The sequence below is a fragment of the Moschus berezovskii genome, chromosome 7, assembly GCF_049115385.1.
Source record: "Moschus berezovskii isolate FMDL1 chromosome 7, NW_MosBer_1.0, whole genome shotgun sequence".
Classification (NCBI taxonomy): Eukaryota; Metazoa; Chordata; class Mammalia; order Artiodactyla; family Moschidae; genus Moschus; species Moschus berezovskii.
Genome location: NC_142466.1, coordinates 14,227,960 through 14,255,224, shown reverse-complemented (window position 1 = coordinate 14,255,224; position 27,265 = coordinate 14,227,960). Strand labels below are relative to the sequence as shown.

At 41.9% G+C, this 27,265-nt stretch overlaps 1 protein-coding gene across 5 annotated transcripts in view; it reads left to right on the top strand.

Annotated features, from left to right (window-relative positions):
• The window catches only part of MSRA (methionine sulfoxide reductase A), a 376,536-nt gene that overhangs the window by 165,471 nt on the left and 183,800 nt on the right, over nt 1-27,265 (top strand). For 3 of the 5 annotated variants that reach the window (XM_055428054.2, XM_055428052.2, XM_055428053.2), the window contains 2 exons: nt 2,080-2,148; nt 26,403-26,522. In XM_055428054.2, coding sequence (XP_055284029.1) covers nt 2,080-2,148; nt 26,403-26,522 — 189 coding nt within the window. The remainder of the gene's footprint in view (nt 1-2,079; nt 2,149-26,402; nt 26,523-27,265) is intronic. The other 2 variants (XM_088837820.1, XM_088837821.1) reach the window with 1 other exon arrangement.

Here is a 27,265-nt window from a genome sequence, read left to right as displayed (position 1 = left end):
TGCAATACTTTGGCCACCTCATGCGACGAGTTGACTCACTGGAAAAGACTCTGATGCTGGGAAAGGTTGAGGGCGGGAGGAGAAGGGGACGACAGAGAATGAGATGGCTGGATGGCATCACCAGCTCTGTGGACATGAGTTTGAGTGAACTCTGGGATTTGGTGATGGACAGGGAGGCCTGGCGTGCTGTGATTCATGGGGTTGCGGAGAGTCAGACGCGACTGAGCAACTGAACTGAACTGAACCAATGATCCTACCATTGTCTGAGCGCTGTCCAAGGTACCACGGCCACCTGTGACCTTACCTCTTGTATCTGCCAGAGGCGCCAGTTAGTGCCTCGAGGCTGTGAGGCTTGTAAGCCAGGTTCAGCCTGGTTCCTCTCCTTCATCCAGTTCTTCTGTTCTTCAAATAGCACCACCACTGCTTAGGAACCCGTGGAGGCCCCTGAAATGATGGAATAGAGGAAGGAATTGACTAACCTAGACAGCCTTATCAGCCTCCAGGCTCTAAAAGATGCTGTGGTGCTACGGAGGCTGCCTAGGGGTCTTGTGGGTTTGGATGGGAGTCTCAAGAGCTTTTATGATCAGGTGCCTGCCTGCCAATCTGTCCTTAAGTGCCGCTGCTTCTCAACACATCACCGTTACTGTGCCTGGACTAGTCTCTCCTCTGGCCGAGGACAGTGTCTTGGTTGCATCGACTCCTGGCTCTCACTCAAGTTGCTCCCTCACCCTCTGCCTTTCTAAGTCCTGCTCCTCCTTTTAGACTCGACACTAATTGTCATTTCCCCAGGTTCCTGGCTCCACCTTGGCAGCTGACTGTCCCTCTGCTGCAAACTCTTCCAGTACCTTTAGTCCCCACTCCAGGACTTAGCACATCATCGTAAGCTTGCTTTTGAAATTTTACCTCTTGAAGATGTACACTCCTCAAGGGCAAGAATCATGTCAGTCTCCACCCAACTCTGCCAAAGCCCGGAGTACCTAGGTTTAGTGCTGAGCCCTGTGCCAGAGCTCAGTAAATCTAATGTAACCCATTAGATCAAAATATCCACGCACCATGATGCAGTGTCACAGTGTTTTCCATGTAAATGTCCGTATTCCAGAATTGCTAAGGATCAAATTAGGCTACTCATAGATGGGCCATACTCAGATCTTCTCTTACCTGGTTTTGGTTTGGGAGCTATGAGAATAAGTTAAGGCTGGAAAACCATAAGCCAGTCACTTTTTATTTCTAAGTCCTTGATATGCACTCAGGTGGAAGGATGACTGGTGGACGTGATGAGGCTGGATGAAGGGTAGTAAGAAGCACTGAAATGAAGGTCTGTCTGGTCTTTAAGAAGGCAAGTGTTATTGGCCCCTGAAATGGTGCTTGACTTGTGAAACGATGCTGTCTGCAGTGTTACCCTGTTGTCTTTTTATTATTATTATTTTAATCCTTATGTATGTGTTTATTTGGTTGCGCTGGGTTTCAGTCGCAGCATATCTGTGTTGTGTCATGCAGGATCTTTTGTTGTCATACCCAGACTCTCTAGTTGTGGCACACAGGCTGCATTGCTCTCAGCATGTGGGGTCCTAGTTCTGCAACCAGCGATCTCACCTGCATCCCCTGCTTGGCAAGGCAAATTCTTAACCACTGGACCACTAAGGAAGTCCCTACCCTGTAGTCTTTACAGCTTACTTCTGATCATCAGCAGTCCTCAGGGAAAGCCACCGCAGTTCACCGTGGAGCCCCATGCTCCCTTTGTTCTCCAGGGCATGTCCTGGCACAGAGGGACCCTCTGGCCGGGAGTCAGGAGCTTCTAGGATGGCTGACTTTGCCACCCCCAGCTGCACGGCTCTGCACATACTCGGGCCTGGGAGTGCTCACTTGTGAAATGCCATGCCTGAATGAGGCCATCTCTGGGCTTTCTTGTAACTGAGATTAAAAAAAATAATTATTGAAACTCTCTTAAGAGGGTGAACTTTAATGCCGTTTCTAACTAAAAATGGGAAATAGGCTCTGACACATTTAATGACATGTGTTAGTATGTGTGTAGAACTTTACACTTAACTTGATTTTCTTTCTTTCTTTCTTTTTTTCTAGCCAAACATCATGTCAATGGCAACAGAACAGTTGAACCTTTCCCAGAGGGAACACAGATGGCTCTATTTGGTAAGATATCAATTCTGAAAGAAAACCCAAATTGTGTGCAAAGACTCGTGCCAAATTTCTGAGTTTTAGCAAGTGTCCTCGGGGCTTCAAAATCTGGGCTCTTCTAGATATTTACAAGTTGTTGCAGCCAAAAAATTATCGAGTTCTTAGTATTTCTGGGATCAGAAAAGCCTATTCTATGGAATTTAGTATGCTTTCCTTCCTCACTTTGCAAGTCAAATATCAAACTGTATATTTACTATTCTGTGTCCACACTCTGAATTAACCTGATAATTTAGGAGTTGAGTTTTTCTTCCCTCGGAAAGATTTTTTCCATATACATATATATATGCATGCTCAGTCACTTCAGTCGTGTCCAACTCTTTGCGACCCCATGGACTGTAGCCTGCCAGGCTCCTCTGTCCATGGGATTCTCTAGGCAAGAATACTGGAGTGGGTTGCCATTCCCTTCTCCAGGGGGTCCTCCTGAACCCAGGTCTCCTGCACTGCAAACAGATTCTTTACTGTCTGAGCCACCGGGGAAGCCTATATGTGTATATACACACACTATGCATACATATGTATGTGTATAAAAGCTGGGGTTCAAATAACTTTGAGATGTTATTCCACAGAGATCAATCTAATTGAATGGTCTCTTTCTCCTCCATTATGAATTGAGCATATTCCTGTTTTTTTGTTTGTTTGTTTCTCTGGTTCCTTCCCCTTAGCCTTTAGACACATTCTCTGATCTCTTTCATCCTAAAGCCCTGAATTCCCCTGACTTCACACCCCCTCCAGCTTCCATCTCCCCTCTGGTCTTGATGGAAGTCTCCTGCAAGGGCTTTTGATGTAAAATTGCTTTAAGCACTGAAGTGTCTTTGAGCCAGAAATTAGCCTCCTGACAACAGTGTCTCTAAATTAGCATATTCAGGATAAAATGTTTCCCTAATCCCAGAGTTAGTCATCACTGATGATTAACCCTGGAGAGTTATGAAACAGGGATCCACTTCTGCCCAGGTGTTTGTAAATCTTGCTCTGTGTGGGCTGTCACCTTTTAAAATATACTGGTCAGTAATTAGAAGTTATTATGCCCAGAAATTTAAATGGAGTATCTGGTTTTTGTAGAAAAAAGCATTTGTTGTTGTTCAGTCACTAAGTTGTGTCTGACTCTTTTCAACCACATGGACTGGAGCACGCCAGGCTCCCCTGTCCGTCACTATCTCCTGGAGTTTGCTCAGATTCACGTCTCCTGAGTCGGCGATGCTGTCTAACCATTTTATCCTCTGTCGCCCCCTTCTCCTTTTGCCTTCAGTCTTCCCAGAAGAAGGGAAAGAGTCGGCTCCAGTGAGTCGGCTCTTTGTGTCAGGTGGCCAAAATATTGGAGGTTTAACTTCAGCATCAGTCCTTCCTATGAATATTCAGGGTTGATTTTCTTTAGGATTGACTGATTTGATCTCCTTGCATTAATTATTACTATAAGATGTATGCTCACTATTTGATTTGTTGAGTTTCCTCTGAGAAAATACGTTCAGTTCAGTTCAGTCGCTCAGTCGTGTCCGACTCTTTGCGACCTCATGAATCACAGCACGCCAGGCCTCCCTGTCCATCACCAACTCCTGGAGTTTACCCAGACTCATGTCCATCGAGCTGGTGATGCCATCCAGCCATCTCATTCTCTGCCGTCCCTGTCTCCTCCCGCCCCCAATCCCTCCCAGCATCAGAGTCTTTTCCAGTGAGTCAGCTCTTCGCATGAGGTGGCCAAAGTTTTGGAGTTTCATCTTTAGCATCAGTCCCTCCAATGAACACCCAGGATTGATCTCCTTTAGAATGGACTGGTTGGATCTCCTTGCAGTCCAAGGGACTCTCAAGAGTCTTCTCCAACACCACAGTGCAAAAGCATCAATTCTTCGGCGATCAGCTTTTGGCATTTTTACTCAAGTTATAGGCCAAGCTGAGTGTCTGTTACCAGGGGACGACAGGAGTCATATAATTGTTCAAAGGGCTCTTTCGGTGTCTTTTAGCTTTGTGAACCCCAGAAACTAGGTTAGAAGCTAGGTTCCATGTCGAACTGGGAAATGCGAAATGAGACTGACTGGTCTTAGATTTCCTCCTATCCTGATATTTTAGGAAAGACTCTCTCCCAAAGGACTGATAATGTTGTTGGGCACATAATTGAAACTATCAGTGCATAAAGCTCTGTAGCGAGGTTATTATTACTGTACGATTGTGAAAGGTTTGCTTTGGAGTGCCTTCCCTGAAAACCCTAACCCAAGGCCTTCACTGTTTGGCTGGCCAGCAGCTCCCCCGCTCCTGGCCTCAGTTCTCTCAGCTGTGGGGTGGGGAGGCTGATGGAGTACTCTGAGACTCTCCCCTTGGCTTCCGCATCTTCTGCACTCCGGGCCATAGGCTCATCTGGCTGCAGCCTCCCTGGGAAGCCCACTGTGAATGGCCAAGGGGTGTGCTTTTAAAAGAAACAAATCGTGTACCTAACCTCTACCAGTGCAGAATTACACAGATTGTAAACCAGAATAACATCCCCTGACATCTGAGGACTTTTGCTTTATTAGAACTGCAGTTTGCCTCTTCCAGGTGCTTAAATGAAGGCCCCTGCTTTGGTTAACTGCAAGCAAACATTTGATATTTGTGCTTTCAAAACTGTCCTCTCTTGATGTAACTTGTCCGCCTGGCCTGCGCTGGGGAGTGGATGGGTTTTGGGGTGGGGTTCTGTCATTCAGGTTACTTATAGTTGTTCTGAAAAAGTAAGAGTAACTGCAGCTTCTTGACACGGCTTGGGCATTTGGTCCTCACAGTACCTTGTAAAGCTGGTCAGAGTACATTATCCCCTTCTCAGAGAGCTCATATGACTTATCACAAGTCCCTCAGCCAGAGAGATGATGGAGCTCGAATGTGAGCCCAGGTCTAACTGACCGGAAGTCCACACTCTTTTCCCCATGTCCCCGGACACTTGGCTCTGGTTACAGGAGTCCTGGGAGAGTCTGGGAGAGTCAGAATTGCCTTTCGGCTAGATCATCCATGCACAAAAGCATGATTTCCAGCCAAGTCAATTTAGCAAATTGATTTGTGAATTTCTATGCATTTCCAGAGTGCTCTGAAGGACTCTTGAGACACAGCTTTTGCCGGGAAAACACCACTTGGAGTGACATCTCCTACTATTTATCATTTCCCCCCATCTGATCTTAGTAGCAGGCATTAATGTGCAGGAGAATGTCTTATATCAACTTGCCTGTGAGGTCACCAAAGCAACGGTGGCACTGTGTACTCGTCCACACTCATTCTTTAGCCTGGGAAGGCTTTAGTATTTTATGCCAAGAGAGTATCAGCTATTCCCGTTTCATTATCTATCAGTTAATCATTTGAATATACCTTACAGAATGCTGTCTAAATAGAAACTTTTAAATTTAACCCATTAGCATTTAGCTTAGGATGGGTGATATAAAGAAGGGTGCAGTGAGGGTCAAGGGCAGGTTTCATTCTAAGAAATGTGTGAATGTGTTATTATGTCAAGTGACCAGATAATGTATGGACAGTTCCTTAAAAGCTGTTTTTGGCATGCAGTCTTCAAAGATTATTTTTAAGACAAGACGTTCATTTTTTTCAGGCTCTCTTTTGTGGCCCAGTTAGCTTTACCCTTGTCTTATTTTTCTGTGATCACTGTTCTTTAACTTTTTCATGGCTCTTTTCTTTCCTCCGCACTTTAGGACAATGATAATGAAGGTAATAGGCCTGCTCTCCCGGTGGGCTTCTCCTCGTCTGTGTGTGTTGCTCTCTTTCAAGTCAGTGGGAGCCCCTTTTTCACAGGCCGGAGAAGTGGACCCGAACATTTTGCAATTACTGAGTGTCTTTGTTCCTGGCGGCTGAGTGCCCAATGGCAGCCAGCCCTTTGATCACACCACAGCCCTGTGAAGTGGGCATCACTGGGCGCTTTTAGAGAAGGAAAAACTGAGGCACCCAAAGATGAAAGAGATCTGGTCAAGTAAAGGGAGTGCTTCCTCTGGCACAGGGACATCCACATGACAGTTGGCCACATGCTGTGGCTGACTTTGAAGGGTCCTCTCCAGCTCTTTGTATCTTAATGAAAGTGAACAGGGGGCCCCTCCACCCAGGCAAAGAGCACGAGCCCCTGCCTCCCTGTAGTGGTCATTCTCAAGTATGGAACAGGTATTCAGTTTATTCAAGGTACTCCATCATCAGGAACCGTTATCATTTCCAAATAAGATAGGAATTTGTTCATTGAGAAGAGTGCAGAGAAATCAGGGGTTGGGGCGCCAGCCTTAATATGTGAAGAGTTTTAGTGCAATCTGAAAAAGTGAGATACAGATTTTTAAAACTTTCGAGTTCAATACTTGATCGTAACACTTATTATCCAAACTCAGATACTTTTAAGAGTGAAAGGGTGCTGTTAAAACATGTTATTCATTTTAAAATGTTTATTGGAATGTAGTTGCTTTATAATATTGTGTTATTTTCTGCTGTACAGCTAAGTGAATAAGCCACATGTATACATATCAGTTCAGTTCAGTCACTCAGTCGTGTCTGACTCTTTGTGACCCCATGAATCACAGCACGCCAGGCCTCCCTGTCCATCACCAACTCCTGGAGTTCACTCAAACTCATGTCCATCGAGTCGGTGATGCCATCCAGCCATCTCATTCTCTGTCCCCTTCTCCTCCTGCCCCCAATCCCTCCCAGCATCAGAGTCTTTCCAGTGAGTCAACTCTTTGCATGAGGTGGCCAAAATATTGGAGTTTCAACTTTAGCATCAGTCCTTCCAATGAACACCCAGGATTGATCTCCTTTAGAATGGACTGGTTGGATCTCCTTGCAGTCCAAGGGACTCTCAAGAGTCTTCTCCAACACCACAGTTCAAAAGCATCAATTCTTTGGCGATCAGCTTTCTTCACAGTCCAACTCTCACATCCATACACAACTGGAAAAATCATAGCCTTGACAAGATGGACCTTTGTTGGCAAAGTAATGTCTCTGCTTTTTAATATTCTATCTAGGTTGGTCATAACTTTCCTTCCAAGGAGTAAGCGTCTTTTAATTTCATGGCTGCATATCCCCTCTTTTTTGGATTTCCTTCACATTTAGGTCACCATAAAGCACTGCTATACACACACACACACACACACACACACACACACACACACACACACACATGCGCGCGCGCACACACACACAAAAGAATCCTAATGAGAGTGTGTATTATAAGCTATTGTGCCAAGAATAATAAATACACATTGAGTAAAGTTGCATTGAAAAATAATGAACTTAGAGATAGAAAAGGAAATAAGTGAAAAATTCCAATGCAGTAGCCTTACATTATGTGCCACATAGCATCAATACCAGTAGTTACACTAACTTTCAAGATTTTACTCAGCATACCTGGCTGTTGTTATATTCTTTCTAAATGACTTGAAATGAATAGTTCGTTCATATTTATACCTGGCTGTTGTTATATTCTTTTGAATGACCTGAAATGAACAGTTAATTCATATTTATACCTGGCTTATAGCACTTAAGTAAGAGATGGGGAATTATCTGATTATACCTTTGCAATTCTAATATTGTACTAGTACTGTCCAATGGGGCTTCCCTGGTGGCTCAGTGGATAAAGAATCCGTCTGCAGTGCAGGAGATACAGGAGATGCGGGTTTGATCCTTGGGTCAGGAAGATTTCCTGGAGGAGGACATGACAACCCACTCCAGTATTCTTGCTTGGAGAATCCCATGGACAGAGGAGCCTGGTGGGCTACAGTCCATGGTGTTGCACAGAGTCGTACACAACTGAGCAACTAACACACATTGTCCAGTGATGTAGGGTAGTGAACTCTTCATCAGTTCAGTTCAGTTCAGTTCAGTCGCTCAGTCGTGTCTGACTCTTCATGACCCCATGAATCACAGCATGCCAGGCCTCCCTGTCCATCACCAACTCCCTGAGTTCACTCAAACTCATGTCCACAGAGTCGGTGATGCCATCCAGCCATCTCACTCTCTGTCGTCCCCTTCTCCTCCCACCCCCAACCTTTCCCAGCATCAGAGTCTTTTCCAGTGAGGCAACTCGTCGCATGAGGTGGCCAAAGTTTTGCAGTTTCACTTCATCAGTAGAGGTCTTCAAATGAGAAATCAATTCTACATAGTTGGGAAGTGGAAGTAAATAACTTTTAAGAGGTTTTCTTCTCAATTAATGAGAATTGTCTTTGTTTCAGCGTGTTAAACCATTTTGAAAAAAATTACTTCTAACTGTAAATTCTTTGATGCTATCATTTAGAAACCCCCATCTAGGCAGTTTGATGAGAGGTAAAATTCTGCAATGAGAGGCTGTAGTGGTCAGGAAATGATAGATACCAAACAACAACAGCAGTAGCTCAGTGAATTCTTAAGGTTATTCTGGGTTTTAGGCTCCCCCCCCCAGCCTGGCAGATCAACATTCAGATAACTTAAGATCATGGCATCTGGTCCCATCACTTCATGGCAAATAGATGGGGAAGCAGTGGAAACAGTGACAGACCTTATTTTGGGGGGCTCCAATATCACTGCAGATGGTGACTGCAACCATGAAGTTACAAGATGCTTGCTCGTTGGAAGAAAAGATATGACCAACCTAGATAGCATATTAAAAAGCGGAGACATTACATTGCCAACAAAAGTCTGTCTAGTCAAAGCTATGGTTTTTCCAGTAGTGATGTATGGGTGTGAGAGTTGGACTATAAGGAAAGCTGAGCGCCTAAGAATTGATGCTTTTGAACTGTGGTGTTGGAGAAGACTCTTGAGAGTCCCTTGGACTGCAAGGAGATCAAACCAGTTAATCCTAAAGGAAATCAGTCCTGAGTATTCTTTGGGAGGACTGATGCTGAAGCTAAAGCTCCAATACTTTGGCCACCTGATGCAAAGAACTGATTCATTTGAAAAAACCCTGATGCTGGGAAAGATTGAAGGTGGGAGAAGGGGATGACAGAAGATGAGATGGTTGGATGGCATCAGCAACTCAGTGGACATGAGTTTGAGTAAGCTCTGGGAGTTGGTGATGAACAGGGAAGCCTGGCATGCTTCAGTCCATGGGGTCACAAAGAGTCAGATACGACTGAGCGACTGAACTGAACTGATTCTGGCAGAGATAACTCTGGGAACTCAACCTACTACAAAACCTGTTCAAGAGGAAGCAAAAGACAACCCAAGACATCATGAGAATGTACTGTGATCTTGTTACATTTCTCTGTTTCTAGCCACAGAGCCAAGAATTTGCTAAACTCTTTCCCAACTAGCTGTGTGTGAGGACTGATCCCAGAGTAGGGGCCAGTGGCTGTCAGAGGCCCATAGACACGCCCCACCTTGGGGGACATACCTTCTGAAGGAGAAGAGCTCATTGTCTGTAAGATGAACCAATCATAAGATATCTGCACCCCCCTCCCCACCCTGACTTGAATCAGAGGTGATTTTTGAAACAGCCACAGTTATTTTGTCTCCTGGCCAAGAACACAGCATTGAAAGCAGCAGGCAATATGTCAGACTTCAAAGGAAAAATATATTGGTGTCTCATTGGCCAGGATCCAACATTATGTTGGTAAATAATCAAATCCCGGTGTGGCATATTTCTCGCTGAACCTTGACTGAAAACTATGGAAGACCATTCTGTGGGTTGCGGAGCGGCAGTCACTCATTCCAAGAAAAAGGCCAGAAAGAATGACTTTGAAATGTGTTTATAATTAACTAAACAATCTAAATTCACAAGACAGTTAGAACAGCAGGCTGCTCACTGGCGCGAACTTCTGAAGTGAGGCGGCACTTGGGGAAGCCAAAAGGCCTTCCCCAGGGTAATCTGAAACACCTTTAAGGGACATGTAGCTGATCATGTGGAGACATGCTTTAAGACACATTTTATTTTATGTATCTTTTGCATGTGTGTAATGATCTCAGCTTTCATTTACTTTTTGAGTATGGAAAAGTCTAATAACAGGGGCAAGGCGGGGAGAGATTTTTCAAAGTCCCTTGTTGAAAATTTCTTTTGTTGTGTGTGGCACTGCCCAGGATTGTCCTGGCCCTGGTCCTGGTCCAGAAGGCACAGACGTGTCGGAGACGCCCATCCTGGGGTAGGAAAGGTGAGAGCATGGCAGCTGGAGGTGGGTGGGGATTTCTGTGTCTGGAGAAATCAACTGCACCCATGGTAGGAAGCAGTGGGTCAAATAGTGTCTGATAAAATAAGCCTTGACTGGTCTGGAGATCACATATCCATCAACCCCAACCACGTGGAACACTTGTAAGAACCAGAAAGTAAGCACACCCTCCGGCCAAAAGTTGCAGAGAAGTCCCTGAAGAATTCAGAATTCACGGACATCTTTGGAGTTAGGTGATGGGCTTCTCCGACGGTTCAGACGGTCAAGAATCCACCTGCAATGCAGGAGACCCGGGTTCGTTGCCTGGGTGGGGAAGATCTCCTGGAGCAGGGAATGGCAACCTACTGCAGTATTCTTGCCTGGAGAATCCCTCGGACAGAGGAGCCTGGCGGGCTACAGTCCACGGGGTCACAGAGAGTCAGACACAGCTGAGTGACTGAGCTTGGGCACTGTTATTTCTTTCAGTGGAGTTTTAAAAAATATCTAAATTTTCATCCTTTATTATGAAAAATCTCAACCATGTGGAAAAGTAGACTAATGTAGTGAAGCCTCACTAACTCAGCTTCAGCAGTCATCACTCAGGGCTAACGTGCTTCATGTCTGTCCCTACTCACAGTCTCTTCTCCATCCCGGTTGTCTCACAGCAGATCTCAGGTGTCACGTCACTGCATCCAGGAACAGTTAGGCACATGTCTCTTGCTAAGAGCAGATTTTAAGAAAACGTACCACAGTGCTATCATCATATCTCAAACGATAGTTCCATAATATCATCAAACATCCCATGAGTGCGCATTTCTACTCTTGTCTTATATATGGTTTTTCAAACCATCCCTTCGAATCAAGATCCAAAGAGAGTCCATATACTGCAATTGATTTAGTCTCTGTTAGTCTATAAATTCGCCCTTCTATCTATTTTTCCTTATAATTTGTTTAAAAAAACTAGATCATTTATTCTGGTACTGTCTCCTTCAGCCTGGATTGCATGAACATGCTTCTAAAGCCTCTGTATTTTCTGCAAATCATAAATTAGAAGACTGATCAGAATCCATAGGTGGGGTGTGTAAGCATCCAGGAGGCATTGAATAACCAGTTCTCTCTCTTTTGGTGAAGTCAGCGGCCCCTAATGATCATTGTCTTAATCTGTTATTTTATTAGAAGCTGCAAGATGGTGGTATTTAAATTCTTGCATTTCCCTTTATTTATGGCCTAGAATATTTCTAAAAAAAGAAACTTCCCTTTATCAACAATTTGGTTACCTCGACCTCCAGTTGATTAGGAAAGCAACTTCATTTTTTTCCCTACGTTTACCGTTTTGCTCCACGTATCTGAACATGGATTAAATGTATATTTCTGAGTCAGAAGCATAAGTATAGTTGCTTAAGTCAAAAGTGATTTAACAAGTGATGGAAACCTCTTTAATTGGACTGAATGACCATTTTCACTTGGGCATTTAATCAACTTATTAAAATTTGTAACCATTTGGTCAAACATTTGAAAATACAATCACGGTAGACAGATTGCCTCAACAGATTTGGGTAAAACAAAGAAAAAGGCACGTGGTCAGGTGGCAGAAGGTTATGTCTCCAGCAAAGCTGGATCTGAGGGGCACCGTCTTCCGTCCAGTTCTCTCCCCAGATCTTGTGACCAGATGCTCTCGGGCATGTCCCAGTCCTGAACTTCCACAGCCAGGGTGTAAAATCAACTCCAGAGAGGGCCTAAGGGCTCAGGGCTGGCTTGCTTCTAGAGGTGACATGCTTTAAGAATACCAAAATGATGAAAATGTATGAGGATCCAAGAAGTGACAAAGCCCTCTCAGGAATGCTGCCCACTGCAAAGTCTAACAGCTGGGCTGTCTCACCTGGAGCTCTTTTTAATGTTTTTGGCTTAATATTGTGAGTGTGTTGGAGGTAACAGGAGACATATTTATCAGAGTGCGCTTTCTCTGCTTTCCAGTTTTCACAGACAGAGTAGGTAAAACTGTCTGTGGTTCTCACTGCCAAACATTTTGAGATTCAAGAAGGGGAGCTATTTACTGACTCATTTTTTGTCTCATTTTATTTTTATTATTATTTAATATGTTCTTTTGGTAAGTTGTCTCAAATTCTTTTGGAATAATACTGTGTATAAGTAAATAAATAAAAGTAACGTAATTGCTATGAATGAAATTTGTATGCCCAATGCAACAGTTTTTTTTTTTTTTTAATTTTAAGGGCAAGAAAATATAGCACAGGGAGCTTAGCCAGTACTCTATGATGACCTCAAAGGATGGGAGGGAGGTCTGAGAGGGTGTGTATATATACACATATGTATATATGTATAGCTGATTCATGTTGTCATACAGCAGTAACTAACACAATATTGTAAAACCATTATGTGTGTGTGTTAGGCATTTAGTCATGTCCAACTCTTTGTGACCCTATGGATTATAGCCCGCTAGGCTCCCCTGTCCATGGAATTCTCCAGAATACTGGAGTGGGTAACCATTCCCTTCTTCAGGGGATCTTCCTGACCCAGGAATCGAACCCAGGTTTCCTGCATTGCAGGCAGATTCTTTACCATCTGAGCTACTGAAGAGCATCCATATATGGCTCTGGGCAGAACCTGGAGGGAACACAGTTCTTGAAATAAGAGAAACAAACTTGGTAAGCACAACACTGAACCATCTTTTCCCCTGAGGGCACTTCCACATGTTCACAGTTGCTTATTTAAAAGAGTAAGAGCAAGCAGGCACATAGAAAGTGTCTCCCTTACTAGGCTGAAGGGGAAGTCTAAGGGTGGCTAGAGTACCTGTAAGTCAGTGGGAAACATTCCATAAGGAAGGAGTAATAGAAAGAAACAAACAAAAGAGATTAATAGTTAAAGGAAAAAAGTCAATAGAAGCAGACCCAGAGATGAGTCCAATGTTTAAATTAGCAGACAAGGACCTAAAATAGATATTATAAATACATGAAGCAATTTACAGGAAAAAGATGGACAGAGTGGGGTAATAGAGTAGTATCAGCAGAGAAATGTAAACTATAAAAAATAAAACAGAATTTCTAGGACTGAAAAACACAACATCTGCAATTTAAAGAGCTATTACTGGATTATCTTAACCGGAGATTGGACTTTACATTAGAAGTGATCAGTAAACTTGAAGACAAGTCAATAGAAATTATCTATACAAAGGGACAGAGAGAAGAAATAATTTTAAAAAATGAAGAGAGCCTTGATGATTATGAGACCATGTTAGTTGGTCTAATGTATGTGTAATTGGAGTGTCAGAAGGAGCCCAGAGAGAGATACTGGGGCAGAAATACATATTTGAGGAAATAATAGCCATAAGTTTGATGAAATATTATTGGGGGGTAGTCAAAATAAATGCCAAAACTGGAGGGTCAAACGCAAGGCTCAAATCAGGACCAAGGAATAAAGTTTTGCATGGGCGTAAAGACTTAGTGAGGGAAAAACAACAACAAAGATTAATAAACATGGATGAGTATACAGTGGGGAGGGTCTGCTTCTCTAAAGGCCACCTTGTTCCCAGTTCGCTCTCTTACCTCCTTTTAGGAGGCATTGTTCCTCCTTCCCTGGTTCCATGGTGACAGTGTGTTGAGATGGACTCAGACCTGGGTTCAGATCCTAGCTCTACTTCTCACTAGGAAATCATTACAGTCTGCATCCTGGAATCATCATTTATTAAATGAAAATAAGGATAACTTTCTCACAAGGCAGGTCTCAGTGGTATAGACTATGTGCATTTTATAGAGTCACAATGGCCATATCATAGTAGGCACCCAATAGATAATAATTTCTTTCTTCTGCTAAACTTAATCCTCATTGTTGTTAGCTGGCCTCACTACCCACCCAGTTAGCCAGGTTAAGGAAATTGCGCTTTATCTTAAGAGCAACAGGAACCATAGAGATGATTTTTACCAGCTCTCCTACCAACTGTACCATACCATTCCTTCTTGATGAAGTGGAATGATCCAGGCTGACCTGAGCCTCCCTTTAATGTTTTTCTGTTTCTCAGAAAAGATAAGAAGAGGGTCCCATTGTACTTTGTGGTTGCAGAGTATCTGGGCGGCCTTTCAGGAAAATTCCTTCTTCTGAAATTTCTTTTCTGCCTCCACATGTCCTACATTTTCTCTTAGGATTCAGCTCGAACTGAAGGCCTTCTGCTGTGTTGATCAGCACCCACTGGCAAATGTCGTGTTCATTTGTTCACTGAAATTCCATCAATTTCTCACCCACTGTAGAAGGAAAAACAAAATTGCAAGTGCCTAGAGAAGGCAGGGCCCATGAACAGACATCTCCAGGAAATAGAGAAATACTAAAGGTTGCTTCCTAGGAAAACTGAATGCTATTTTTTTTTTTTCTTAAGGTTTTCTTTTCTTTGCCCCAGGCGAGCTGTTGAGCATATTTGTCAGGCCCTGATAAAATGGACCGCTCACTCTAACCTGGCTTGGTCTTCAGCCTTGTGTTCACCTCCTCAGGAAGAGCGTGCTTCTCCTGAATCGAAGTGCTGCTGTCGATCCATCATTGATTTTCCTCTAGTCCAGCTAGCAACCACTTGATTACCAGCAGCTGGGAGGACCATGATGCTCCCAATGAGCTGGTTGGTGAAAGCTATAGGCTTTCCGGTGCTGACATGGCCAGGGTCATCCTGTCCAGGGCACCACTGCCTCATCAGCCCAATCCTGGGGAGTGGTTGTGGCGCCACTGTCCTTGAAGGGGCCCACTGTGAGACACTGTGCACACTCTGAGGAAAGCACATGGTGAGCGGATGCAGAAATATGTGTAATGAGGAACAGATGGAGATGCTTGTAATCAGCTTACAAGAGGAGGTGCATGGAGTTACCAGAGCCTTCAGATGGCCAAAGGGTTGAAAAGTTGTCCGGAGGAAGAGGGGCTAAATTTGTCCTGTATGACCTCACAGGAGAGGATCAGAGCGAAGGAGGGAGCACTCTAGGGTTTTGGCTTAGTGGAGGAAAGAGCTTCCTAAATGTTGTTAGATCTGCAGGGGGAGACTGGACTGCTTCAAGGTTAATGGCAGTTGAACTGTTTGCCATGGTGCTGAGGAATATTTTGATGATATTAATAGCAGGGTCTCGGGACTTCCCTGGTGGTCCAGTGGTTAAGACGTTGCTTTCCAATGCAGGGGTTGTAGGTTCTATCCCTGGTTGGGGACCTAAGATCCCACATGCCCTGGGGCTAAAAAAAAAAACCACAACATAAAACAGAAGCAGTATTGTAACAGATTCAATAAAGACTCTAAAAATAGTCTGCATTAAAAAAAAAATCTTAAAAAAAAAAATACCAGCAGGGCCTTTAAGCTATGTGAGAGATCAGGTCCCTTACAACCTTGAAATTCTCATTCTTGAATCCTGTTGGTGAATAAAGATCTACTGCTCTTCAGAGGCTATTCCCAGGGTAGAGGGTGAAACACAGCAACATGTCTAAAGTCCTCTGGCTGCATTCATCATGGAAACAGCAGCACAGTGTGGCAGATGTGTCTATATGGACATGTTTTAAATGTGGGACGAGACTGCAAAGAATACTTAATAAAATTAAAGCAGTGTTAGGAATGACGTAGACAGAAGGTGATTAAGTGTCACCAGACACTGATAATATCAATCAGATTCTGATTGCTATATGGTTTCTTTACTATCAGAAGGTGTGTTAAAATTGTATAGTTTTCAAGTAAAAGTTGTAATAAGTAAAGCATCTTACTGAATTTAATATGGTGTGTGTGTGTGTTCAGTCTCTCAGTTGAGTCCGACTCTTTGTGACCTCAAGGACTGTAGCTGGCCAGGCTTCTCTGTCCATGGGATTCTCTAGGCAAGAATACTGGAGTGGGTTGCCATGCCCTCCTCCAGGTGGTTAAGAGGTTAACAGGCAGGAAGGCCAGGGGTATCCAAAGGGAGGAAATAGGCTGCAAGTGTCTCTTAAAATTCTGTGTTGCTATGATGACACCTGGTTCCACCTGAACTTAACTTTTCTCAAACCTTGAGCTAACCAATGCATTTTTCTTATGGAAATGTTTTTCTTAAGCTATATTAATGAAACTATATTAAGCTATATTAATGAAACTATGTATTTGCTTTGAATTTGCCTTTCTTCAAAATGGTTCCACCTAAGACTAACTTTTGCTGATAATAGCTCAACAAACCATTCATATCAATTGTTTTATGGCTGGCGGATGACACACCTCGTGCCATCCTATCTCAAAAATGCATATTGTGGGAGAGGGGCCTGGTGAATGAAACTCCATCAGCCTTGAGGTGTCTCTCTTATCTGATTAATAACTTTCTAACAGACATAAAAGAGCTTGCTAAAACTATCAGGGGGGCCCCTCTCTGCCCCACTTCTGATGTCTATGTCAGAAGTTTTCTCTGTCCCTTTTTATACTTTAATAAAACTCTGCTGTACGAAAGCTCTTGAGTGGTCAAGCCTGGTCCCTGGTCCTGAAGTTAAATCTTCTTTGGAGATCACAAATCCGACACCATTCACCGTAAACTATCAGGATCTTCCCAATCCAAGGACTGAACCTGAGTTTCCTGTGGCTCCTGCATTGCAGGCAGATTCTTTTCCACTGCACCATCTGGCAAGTCCCAAGATTCTTACATGTTACCTATTCGTGATTTTGAAAAAGACAAAGGACAAATTTGAAAGTGTCTGTGATGGAAATTGATTTGAAAGCGGTGGGATAAGTGAGCAAAGCTGAGGTGGGAGGTCAGTTGAAGAGGCAGCAGCTGATCGGAACTAGGATGGTGGTGACAAAGGGGTGACAGTGTGAGGGGCTGGACACCAGGAAACTGCTGAGGCTGAGACAAGTGAAAGGGAAGAATAGCAGTGACTCCCAGATTTCCTATTAAGGGTTTAGGAAAATGCCAGTATCGTTAAAACAGAGACAGCAAAACAAGATGCTGGCTTGGTTGGTCAATTAAGTATTAGATGTTTTGAATTCAAGATGTCAGGGGGCCTTCCAGGTGGAGATAACGCAGTAGGGTGCTGGAAATGCATCTTTCTAAAGCTTTCTTAGCTGGGTGGTCAGGGGTTAGACCTATGGGTTCAGAGCCATTTCCAAATAGATGATACGTGGTTTGAATAGAAAAAGGCTGCTTTAAAGGCATGAAAAGGCAAGTGTAAATGTGGACCTTACAGCAAGTTGAAACAGGCAAAGTGACTTTGTGAGCTTGAGCTGTCAAACTGTAAAGGAGCTGAGAAAGAGGGGGAGCCTGTGACCTCAGGAGTGGGATGGCTGTGTCGCTCCTGCTGTCCTGTCTGACTTTCTGAGATCCTGCTCATGGAGGTAGCTCTGGAAATGACTGGGAACATGGCTGTGTTCTGAGTAATGTCTTACGGTAGGGAAAAGAGTTAGAAGAGAGGGAGCATTTGGATAAAATGTGAAAGAAACATGGGTCACTACACATGTACTATTTTTTAAGAGACATAGTTTCTGTTTATTTATTTGGCTGCATCAGGTCTTAGTTACGGCACGCGGGATCTTTCGTGGTGGTGCTTGGACTCTAGTTGTGGCCCTCAGGCTCAGTAGTTGCAATGTGCAGGCTTAGTTGCTGCACGGCCTGTGGGATCTTCCCAGAACAGGGATTGAACCCGTGTCCCTGCATCGGCAGGTGGATTCTTTACCCCGGACCATCAAGGAAGTCCCAAAGATAAAATATTCTTTAAAGAGTCGTTTTGTTCTGTTCTGTAAATGACGCCTCTTATGCTCTAAGCCTCCAAGGCTCACCTGTCTCAACAGATCTCGGAAGAACACAATAAAGACCATGTTCTCTAAGTGCGATGCAAAAAATTAAAAGACAATGTAAAAAAGAGGCCATATGTTCGAAAGCTAAATTTTATAACCTTAAGTAATCCTGAGTTAGAAGGAAATAACTTGGAAATTATAAAATATCTAAAAAAGAGTGACGAGGAAAGTACCACATATTTAAGTATGTGGGATGCATGTAAAGCAAAACTTAGAGGAAAATGTACAGCTTTAAAGACGTTTATCAGAAAACAAGAACACTTGAAAATAAACAACCTAAGTATTCATATCAAGAAACTAGGAAAGGAACAGACTAAAAGTAAACTGTAAAACAAGATAATTGAAAGAAAGAGCAGATGTAGAAAACCAAAAAAAGGGGGGAGGAATCACTGAAAGCCAAATTTTGTTCTATGATGAAAATGTCTAAAAACAGAAATAGAAATAGGACCACTTGAATAAACTCATAGCAGTGAAGCAATTAAAGTTTTTCCTAATGCCTCCCCTCTCCTCTCCAAAGACACAGGTCTGGATGGCTCAGAAAGGTTTATTATAACGCCAAGGACCAAGTAAAATTTTCTGATGCAGTGTTAAATAGGAGAAAAAAGAAAAAAAATGTTAACAATCCATTTTATGAGGCCAATATAACCTTGATTCTAATTGTGGACAAGGTCGTACAAGGAAATAAAATTATGACATATTTTCCTTACAAACATAAATGAAAACATTGAAGTATTCATAAAAGTATTTCTTTCATATTAAAATGCATTATGAGTAGGTATGGTTTATTGAAGGATGGTTCAGAAAAACTTATAAGTGTGATATATTACTTTGAGAGATTAAAAGATTTAGAATCTCTATGATCGTCTCAAAAGGATGCAAGCATTGTTAAAACTCAAAACTTATTCATGGCATAAAGCTCTTTACAACTCGGAATGGAAGGAAATGTTCCTAACCTGAAAAAGGATATCTGCCGAAAGCCTACAGCAAGCCTCATCCTTGTTGGAGCATTCTCACTAGCATTAGGATGAAACAATCACGCTTTCGACTATCACCCGCATTATTCAGCCTTTGTGGAAGGTCCTAGCCAATGCAACAGGATGAGATAAAAGAAGGAAAATAATGATTGGACAGGGAGATACAAATTTGTCATTTGTATGAAGTATATAGAAAATCAAAGAGAACGTGGAGTAAAACCATTAGAACTAGGAAGAGAGTTCTCTAAGTTTTCTGAGTGTATGAAAAGCAAATTAAGATCAGCGGGTTTTCTATATCCCAGCTCTAACCAATAAAAAGGTATAATAGAAAGTTTATTTTCTGTGACACAAATCTTAAGACACACAGAACTATATGTAATAAAAATATATAAGACCTTTGTGGAGAAACCGATAAGATGGTATTGAAGGACATCCAAGAAGACCTGAATAAATAGACAGCTGTATTATGTTTGTTGACAGAAAGAGTGAAGACTAGCAAGGAAAAATTTGAAGACGTGTGAGATAAGAAGACTTGCTCTACCAAATGAAGATGCCTCATTTAAATTCAAGTGATTGCAACCCCTGATCTTTCCCTACAAACCTGCTCCACCCACCCTGTTCTGCACTCAAACCAGTAAACTTAGAGTCATCCTTGCCTCTCTGTTTCTCTCAAACCCTGCTATCAGGAAGTCCTTTTGGTTCTTCAAAATGTATCCCAGATCTGATCATGATGTGTGACTGCTCTCTGGGGTAAACCACCTTTGTCTCTCACTTGGATCACAGTAGTGGTTTCCTAACCATTCCCTGCTTTTCTGCTTGGTCCACTCCACTCTGCTCTCAGCAGAGAATAGCCAGAGTGAACCTCGTAAAACATGAGTTATGTCATTTCCCTCTCCTGCTCAAAACTTAGCCATGGTTATCCATTTCGTTCAGAGTAAAGTCCAAAGTCCTTACAGTAGCCCCCAAGTCCCTGTGTGACCCCGCTTACTGCTCTGTATCTCACTGCTTCTGCCAACTCCACCCGTCATCCTGGCTTCTTTCCTGCCACTTCAGACATCGCAGGCGTGTTCTTAGTGCCTTTGTGGTGATGCTTTTCTTTTCCAAGAACACCCCGTGCCCCAGAAAACTGAGTGGGTGACCTCTTCACTGCATTCAAGTCTTTGTTGCGGTTACTGCCTCTTTGAGGTCTACCCCAAAACCTTATTTAACATTGCACCTTCCCCAGCACTCCTGATCCACCTGACCCTGTTCTACTTTTCTTTTTTTTTTAAATAGCTCCTTACCTCTAACTTGCCACATCACATGCTTATTTATTATTTATACTGTTTATTATCTGTCTTTTGCCACTAGAATATAAGCACTGTAAAAGTTAGGATCTTTGTTTCATTCATTCACGTATTCCAAGTGCCTGGAGTACTTCTTTGGAGAAGGCAATGGCACCCACTCCAGTACTCTTGCCTGGAGAATCCCAGGGATGGGGGAGCCTGGTGGGCTGCTGTCTATGGGGTCACACAGAGTCGGACATGACTGACGTGATTTAGCAGCAGCAGCAGCAGAGTACTTCTTGGCACCTGGTGGGCAATGAATAAATATTGGTTGAATACATGAATGAAGACAAGTGTGTTATTGGTACAGAAATAGACAAATGCTGCTGCTGCTAAGTTGCGTCAGTTGTGTCCGACTCTGTGCGAGCCCATAGACAGCAGCCCACCAGGCTCCTCCATCCTTGGGATTCTCCAGGCAAGAAGACTGGAGTGAGTTGCCATTTCCTTCTCCAACACATGAAAGTGAAAAGTGAAGGTGAAGGCGCTCAGTCGTGTCCAACTCTTAGCGACCCCATGGACTGCAGCCTACCAGGCTCCTCTATCCATGGGATTTTCCCAGCAAGAGTACTGGAGTGGGTTGCCTGTGCCTTCTCCTAATAGACAAATGAATGGAACATAATATATGTTATGAACAGGATCATCAAAACAATATAGGATAGAGATGACATTAGAGCTAAATGAGGAAATAATAGATTATTTAATAAATAATCATTTATTTTGGATACTTGGTTATCCATATAGAAGGATGCAGTTCCAAGAGGGAAGTTTATAGTGATGAGTGCCTACATTGAAGGAAAAGAAAGATCTTGAGGAAACAGCCTTACTTTACAACCTAAGGATTTAGAAAAAGAATAAGACCAAAGTTATCAGAAGGGAGGAAATAATAAAGATCAGAGCAGAAGTAAATAGGATCGAGAGTAGAAAGACAACAGAAAAAAATAATTGAAACAAAGAGTTGGTTTCTTGAAAGAGAAAACAAAATTGACGAACCTTTAGCCAGACTAACCGAGAGTAAAAAGGAGAGAGGGTTCAAATAAACAAAGCTATAAATGAAAGCGGAAACATTACTGCTGGTGCCATATATCGGAGAGCAGGGAACCCTAGGGCACTGTTGGTGGGAATGTAAGTTGGTACAGCCATTATGGAAAGCAGTGTGGAAGTTCTTCAGAAATTAGAAGTAGAACTACCATATAATCAACTAGTCCCACTTCTGCGTTATTTATCTGAAGAAAACGAAATCACTGTCTTAAAGAGATAGCTCTACTCCCATGTTCATTTCAGCATTATCCATCATAGCCAACAGATGGAAACAACCTAAGTGGTTATCAACAGATTAATGGATAAAATGGTGTGTTACTGATGTGTGTGTAAATATGTACACAAAAGTAATGGAATAATTATTATGATTATAATAATAATTATAAAAACCGTAAAAAGCCATGAAAAACAGGAATTCTGCCATTTGTGACAACACGCTAGACCTTTCAGGCATTATCCTAAATGAAATAAGTCATAGAGAGAAAGACAAATACTGTATAATTTCACTTATATTGGAATCTAAAGAAACAGCCACGTTCATTGGAACAAAGTGTAGAATGGTGGTTTCCAGAGTTTGTGTGTGGGGAATACAAACTTCTAGTGATAAGTAAATTCTGGGGATCTAATTCCCCATGGTAACTATAGCTAATAATACTGTATAATCGAAAGTTGCTGAGAGAGTAGGTTTTAAATATTCTCACTACAAAAAATTGGAATCGTGTGAGGTGATAAATGTGTTAACTAACCTTATTGTTTTAATTATTTCACAGTATGTTTGTGTGTCAAGTATGTGATGACATTCTGTACAGTAAACTTACATGTCATATGTCAATTATATACCAATAAAGCTGGAAAAACTTTTAAAAAGTTAAAAATATACCATAGTACCACCCATAGTGAAGTGAAAATGTTAAGTGAAAATGGCTCAGTCGTGTCCGACTCTTTGCGACCCCATAGGCTATACAGTCCACGAAATTCTCCAGGCCAGAATACTGGAGTGGGTAGCCTTTTCTTCTCCAGGAGATCTTCCCAATCCAGGGATCGAACCCAGGTCTCCCGCATTGCAGGCAGAATCTTTACCAGCTGAGCTACGAGGGAAGTACCATCCATAGTTTTGCCAAAGGATGAAATCTGAGTGTGGATCACACCTCTGGATCCAGCAGCAAATTTGCAGAAAATAATGAGGAACAGTTGAATTACACCGAGAGAATGCAATTGGCAAAATCTACACTGTGGGAAATTCTGCAGGTCAAGTGGCTCGTGTTTTCTTCAGAATGGAGTGGGAGCCTGTCCACTGAAAGAACTTTAAAGACATAATCAGATTTTTAAAATGAATAGGACCAAACTGTAGTATCAGGATAGATACCTTGAATGATAAAATGATAAAAGAATCATCAGTAAGTAAATACTATAAAATTCAGACAGTGGTTAGCCTTGGGGGAAGAGAGTTGTGATTGGGGTGTGATGTAAGGAGGGTTTTCTGGGGTGGATGGCAAAGTTCTAAATCTTGACCTGGGTGGTGGTTACTGGACTGTTCGAGTATATTAACACACTGAGTTCTGCATTTGTTGCATGTGGTTTTTCTGTATCTGGTTTATTTATAATAAAAGGTTAAAATATTTTAAATAAAACATATTTTAGGTGATATTCATGTTGCTTACTAGACCCATAAATTCTGAGACATTCTGCCATTAAGAAACCTTTATTTGTTTAAACACACACATACTCAAAGGCAAATAAAAGAATGCTTAGGTTATACTGGAAGCTACTAGATAAAACATCTGATTGCTTCAAGGAGTTTTATTCTTACAGCCACCCCTATCCTAAGTTAAATACTTCTTTAGAAATATCAACCTTAGTTATATACCCTGGGACATTAGTTCAGCCATACCTGTCTTGGAGACCTTTGCCCAGATGGAGCCAGTTCATTCTCCTTGCTATCAGAGTTCTTTTCTTGATCCCCAATAAACGAAAAGGGGGAGGTAACTATTTCTCTACCTTCAATAAATTTTTGTTTGGTCATTTTAAGTTTTATGAATCTGTATCATGAGGATGTAGTGAAGACATAGGAGATTTAGACTCTGGGGCCATAGACAATAGGACTGTAGACAATGATCAGGGTAAGGTGGCTGCTAAAATAGCCCGTTATATACCATGTGTGGGCTTCCCTGGTGGCTCAGCGGTAAAGAATCCACCTGCAGTGTGGGAGACATGGGTTCCATCCCTGTTCTGGGAAGATTTCCTGGAGAAGGGAATGGCAACCCACTCCAGTATTCTTGCCTGGAGAACCCCATGGAGCCTGGAGGGCTACAGTCCATGGGGTCACAAAAGAGTTGGACACGACCTAGTGACTAAACAATAGCAACATACTATGTGTGGAGAATACTGAAAGTGTGCAGCACTCTTTGATACCATCATTGTTAGTCACTGTGAGATACGGAAATATTTTATTCAGTGACCCCCACAGACTACCAAACTTCAGAAGCTAAGGTGCCTTCAGCTTGCACACTGCCCATTTCTTGGATGGCTTTGTGGCCTTTTCTATGCAGTAATACTGCCCAGCTCCTTTTTCACCCATCCTTCTCCAGAGATTCCCTCTCATCAGTCCCATGACTGATCATTTTATGTGTCAGCTTGACCTGGCTATGGGATGCCCAGAAAACCGGTAAAGCATCATTTCTGGATGTGTCCATGAGAGTTTCTACAAGAGCTTAGCATTTGAGTCAGTACATGGAATAGATCAACCTCACCAGTGTAAGTGGGCATCATCCAGTCCACTGAGGGGCTAAACAGAACAAAAAGGAGATGGAGGGTGAATTTACTGTGTCTGAGCTGGGACACCCATCTCCTCCTGCCCTCAAACATCAGTGCTCCTGGTTATCAGCCTTCAAACTTAGACTGGGATTCGTATCATTGTATTCCCTGACTCTCAGACTTTCAGGTTTGGACTGAGATTATGCCTTTCCTGGGCCTCCAGCTTTCCGACTGCAGCTCATGGGACTTCCTTGCCTCCATAACTTAGGATCCAATTCTTCATAATAAATCTCTCTCTATAGATCTGTTTAAATCCTGTTGGTTCTGTTTCTTCAGAAAACTCTGACTAATATAGTCCCCTTATCTCAGAAATGCAATGAAATAAAATTAATAGTGAATCCTTGTTCCAGAGACTTGAAGATGGTCAATTTTTAGGAATACTCAGTAAATACCTAGTCATATTCACTGCTGCATTGTAGGCAGATTCTTTACCATCTGAACCACCAGGGAAGCCCAGTTACATTCACTAGTAGCAAACAATTCACTTGAAAACAGAAAAAAAAATGATATTTAGTGGCGTGTAACTCAAACAATGCAGATGCTTATTTTTTTCTTTGAATCGTTTGCTTTCCTTTTTAAAAGGTGTGTATTTTTGTTTTTAAAGTAATGTGAACCTATTATATAAAAACTTGAAAAATAAAAAAAATATTTGTGTATTCTCACCACTGTAATATAATCATGATTATGATTTTATGTATTTCTTTCTAGTCTATTTTGGTATGAATATTTTTTCATAGTTATAATAAGAACACGCCTGTAATTGTCTTTTTCCCTTTTAAATTTAGCTTTGGGTTAATTATGATGCAGTTATATACATATTTCCATATTGCATTGTTACAACAACAGTAACTTTTTACTGCATTAAATTTCATCATTTGGCTCTATCATATTTTTTAACTTAGCCTATTTTTGGTTAGTATGTTTCCCATCACATTTGGCAAGTGTGTTTTTATATAATGTATGACATCATGCACATTTGTTTTTGGTTGTTGTTGCTCTGAATTCTTAAAGTAGAATATTAACAAATGTCAAGAATTTCACTAAACTTCTAATTTTTCTTTTAGCTCTGTCATCAGATCTAACAGATCTAGTGATTATTAAAGTAGGAGGCATATATTAATTTGATAACTGTTGTTCTACCCAATATTTTAATTGTATATGACTTAATAAAGCCAGATAAAACTTGAGTAAGGTAGTAATCTTGTTTCCATCTAGAAATTGACCACAGAATAGTTGTGGAAGTTTAGAAATTCATGGTAGAAAAAGGCAGGTTCTTTATCTGGAGACAAGGAAGTGTAATATAACATTTTAGATGAGTGTAAGTATGTGTATTCTTGGGAGACAGGTCTTAGTTTTCATCATATATTCAAAGGACTCTAATACCTAACCGCTGGTGTGAGCACATGTGTGCTAGTTGAATGGAAAACCACTTTTGTGCCTTTATTTGTTACTCTCTTTCCCTGCCTTCCTCTGTCTCTTTCTTTATTTATCATATTCAGTAATTGAACTCAGAAAATGTTCTTTTTGATGAGCAGTGATATATCACAAGAAAGTTTCTAATGAATTAAAAAAAAATTTCAAACTGAACACGTATGTGAAATTGTTAATCAAATACTTTGTCAATCTGTTTTGATCTGGGGGATGTTTCTCCATTTAAATCAGTAATTTAGTGTTACCTTCCTTTGTTAGAATTTTTAAAGAAAGCCTGACCAGGATACTGATCATTAAATAAATTTCTACTGTTCCTACAACTTACTATGTTTTGACAAGTCCATAATGAACTGAGTGTGGAAATCATTCATCCCTGCAGTTATCCTTTTGCTATATTATTTCAAAAGGTATAACGTTACCAGCTATTAAAATTTGAGTTTTTTTTTTTTTAAGTTTTTACACACTAAAGCAAAGAGGATGAGATGATTAGAAAGCGTCACTGACTCAACGGACATGAATTTGAACAGACTTGGGGAGATAGTGGAGGACAGAGGAGCCCGGCGTGCTGCAGTGCATGGGGTTGAAAGAGTGAGACACACCTTAGTGACTGAACAACAGTAACAAAAGCAAAGAGACTTTCTGCGAAAATAACCGTAAATAAAATTCTTTTTAGATGTTAAAACCTCTTACTCATGTTTGATTACCAGATAACAAGAAGAACTTTTTCCTAGTGTGACAGGGCTCCTGATATGCAATGACTGCCTTGTTTTTGATAAAGGACTAACCAGTATCATGTTTTTCTTAGGAATGGGCTGTTTCTGGGGAGCTGAAAGGAAATTCTGGACCCTGAAAGGTGTATATTCAACTCAAGTTGGTTATGCAGGAGGCTATACTCCCAATCCTACTTATAAAGAAGTCTGCTCAGGTAGGAAGACTTTCTGGACTTGTCCCTGCTGGCAGGTGACAGGATCTTCAAAATGGAAATAAATTGTGTGTGCGTTTTTTCAGTTTTCTCTTGCCCATTTCAATAAATAAAGTTGCTGACCTTTCACTTTATATTTTTAGAAAACAATAGACTTCCTACAGAATGTGCCATGTAGCTTTTCTTGCAGAAAAATCACCCTGAAACGTAATCGTTAAAACGATCATTTGTTACCTTATGATTCTGTGGGTCAGCAATTTAGACTAAGTTCAGCTGGATGGTTCTTCTGCTGATTTCATCTGGGTTCATTCATGGGACTGCAGTTGACTGTTGGGTTCCTTGGGGGCTAATTGGTCGTCTGTGGCTTCATCATATATCTGGCAATTGCTGCTGCCGTCACCTCTTCTTGCCTAGGGTAATGAGGATGATGAGTATGTCTTCAGCACGCTGGCCTGGGTAAATTCATGTGATGGTGGATGCAGAGATGAGGACCAGTAAGAGAGAACAAGCGCCATTCTGCTAGTACTTTTCAAGTGTCTGTGTCATATTTACTATGGTCCCATTGACCACAGTAGGTCACATGGTCTAGCCTGGAGTCTGTGTGTTTACAGGGAGATGTGAAGAAATTGGGACCGTTACCACATCATTCTGTCACCTGGGACAAGTATGTCATCGACCAGACTTCTTTCTTGAGGGACAAACACTAAAAATCAGGCTATACTGAGGGACTGGCAAACTGTGGCTTG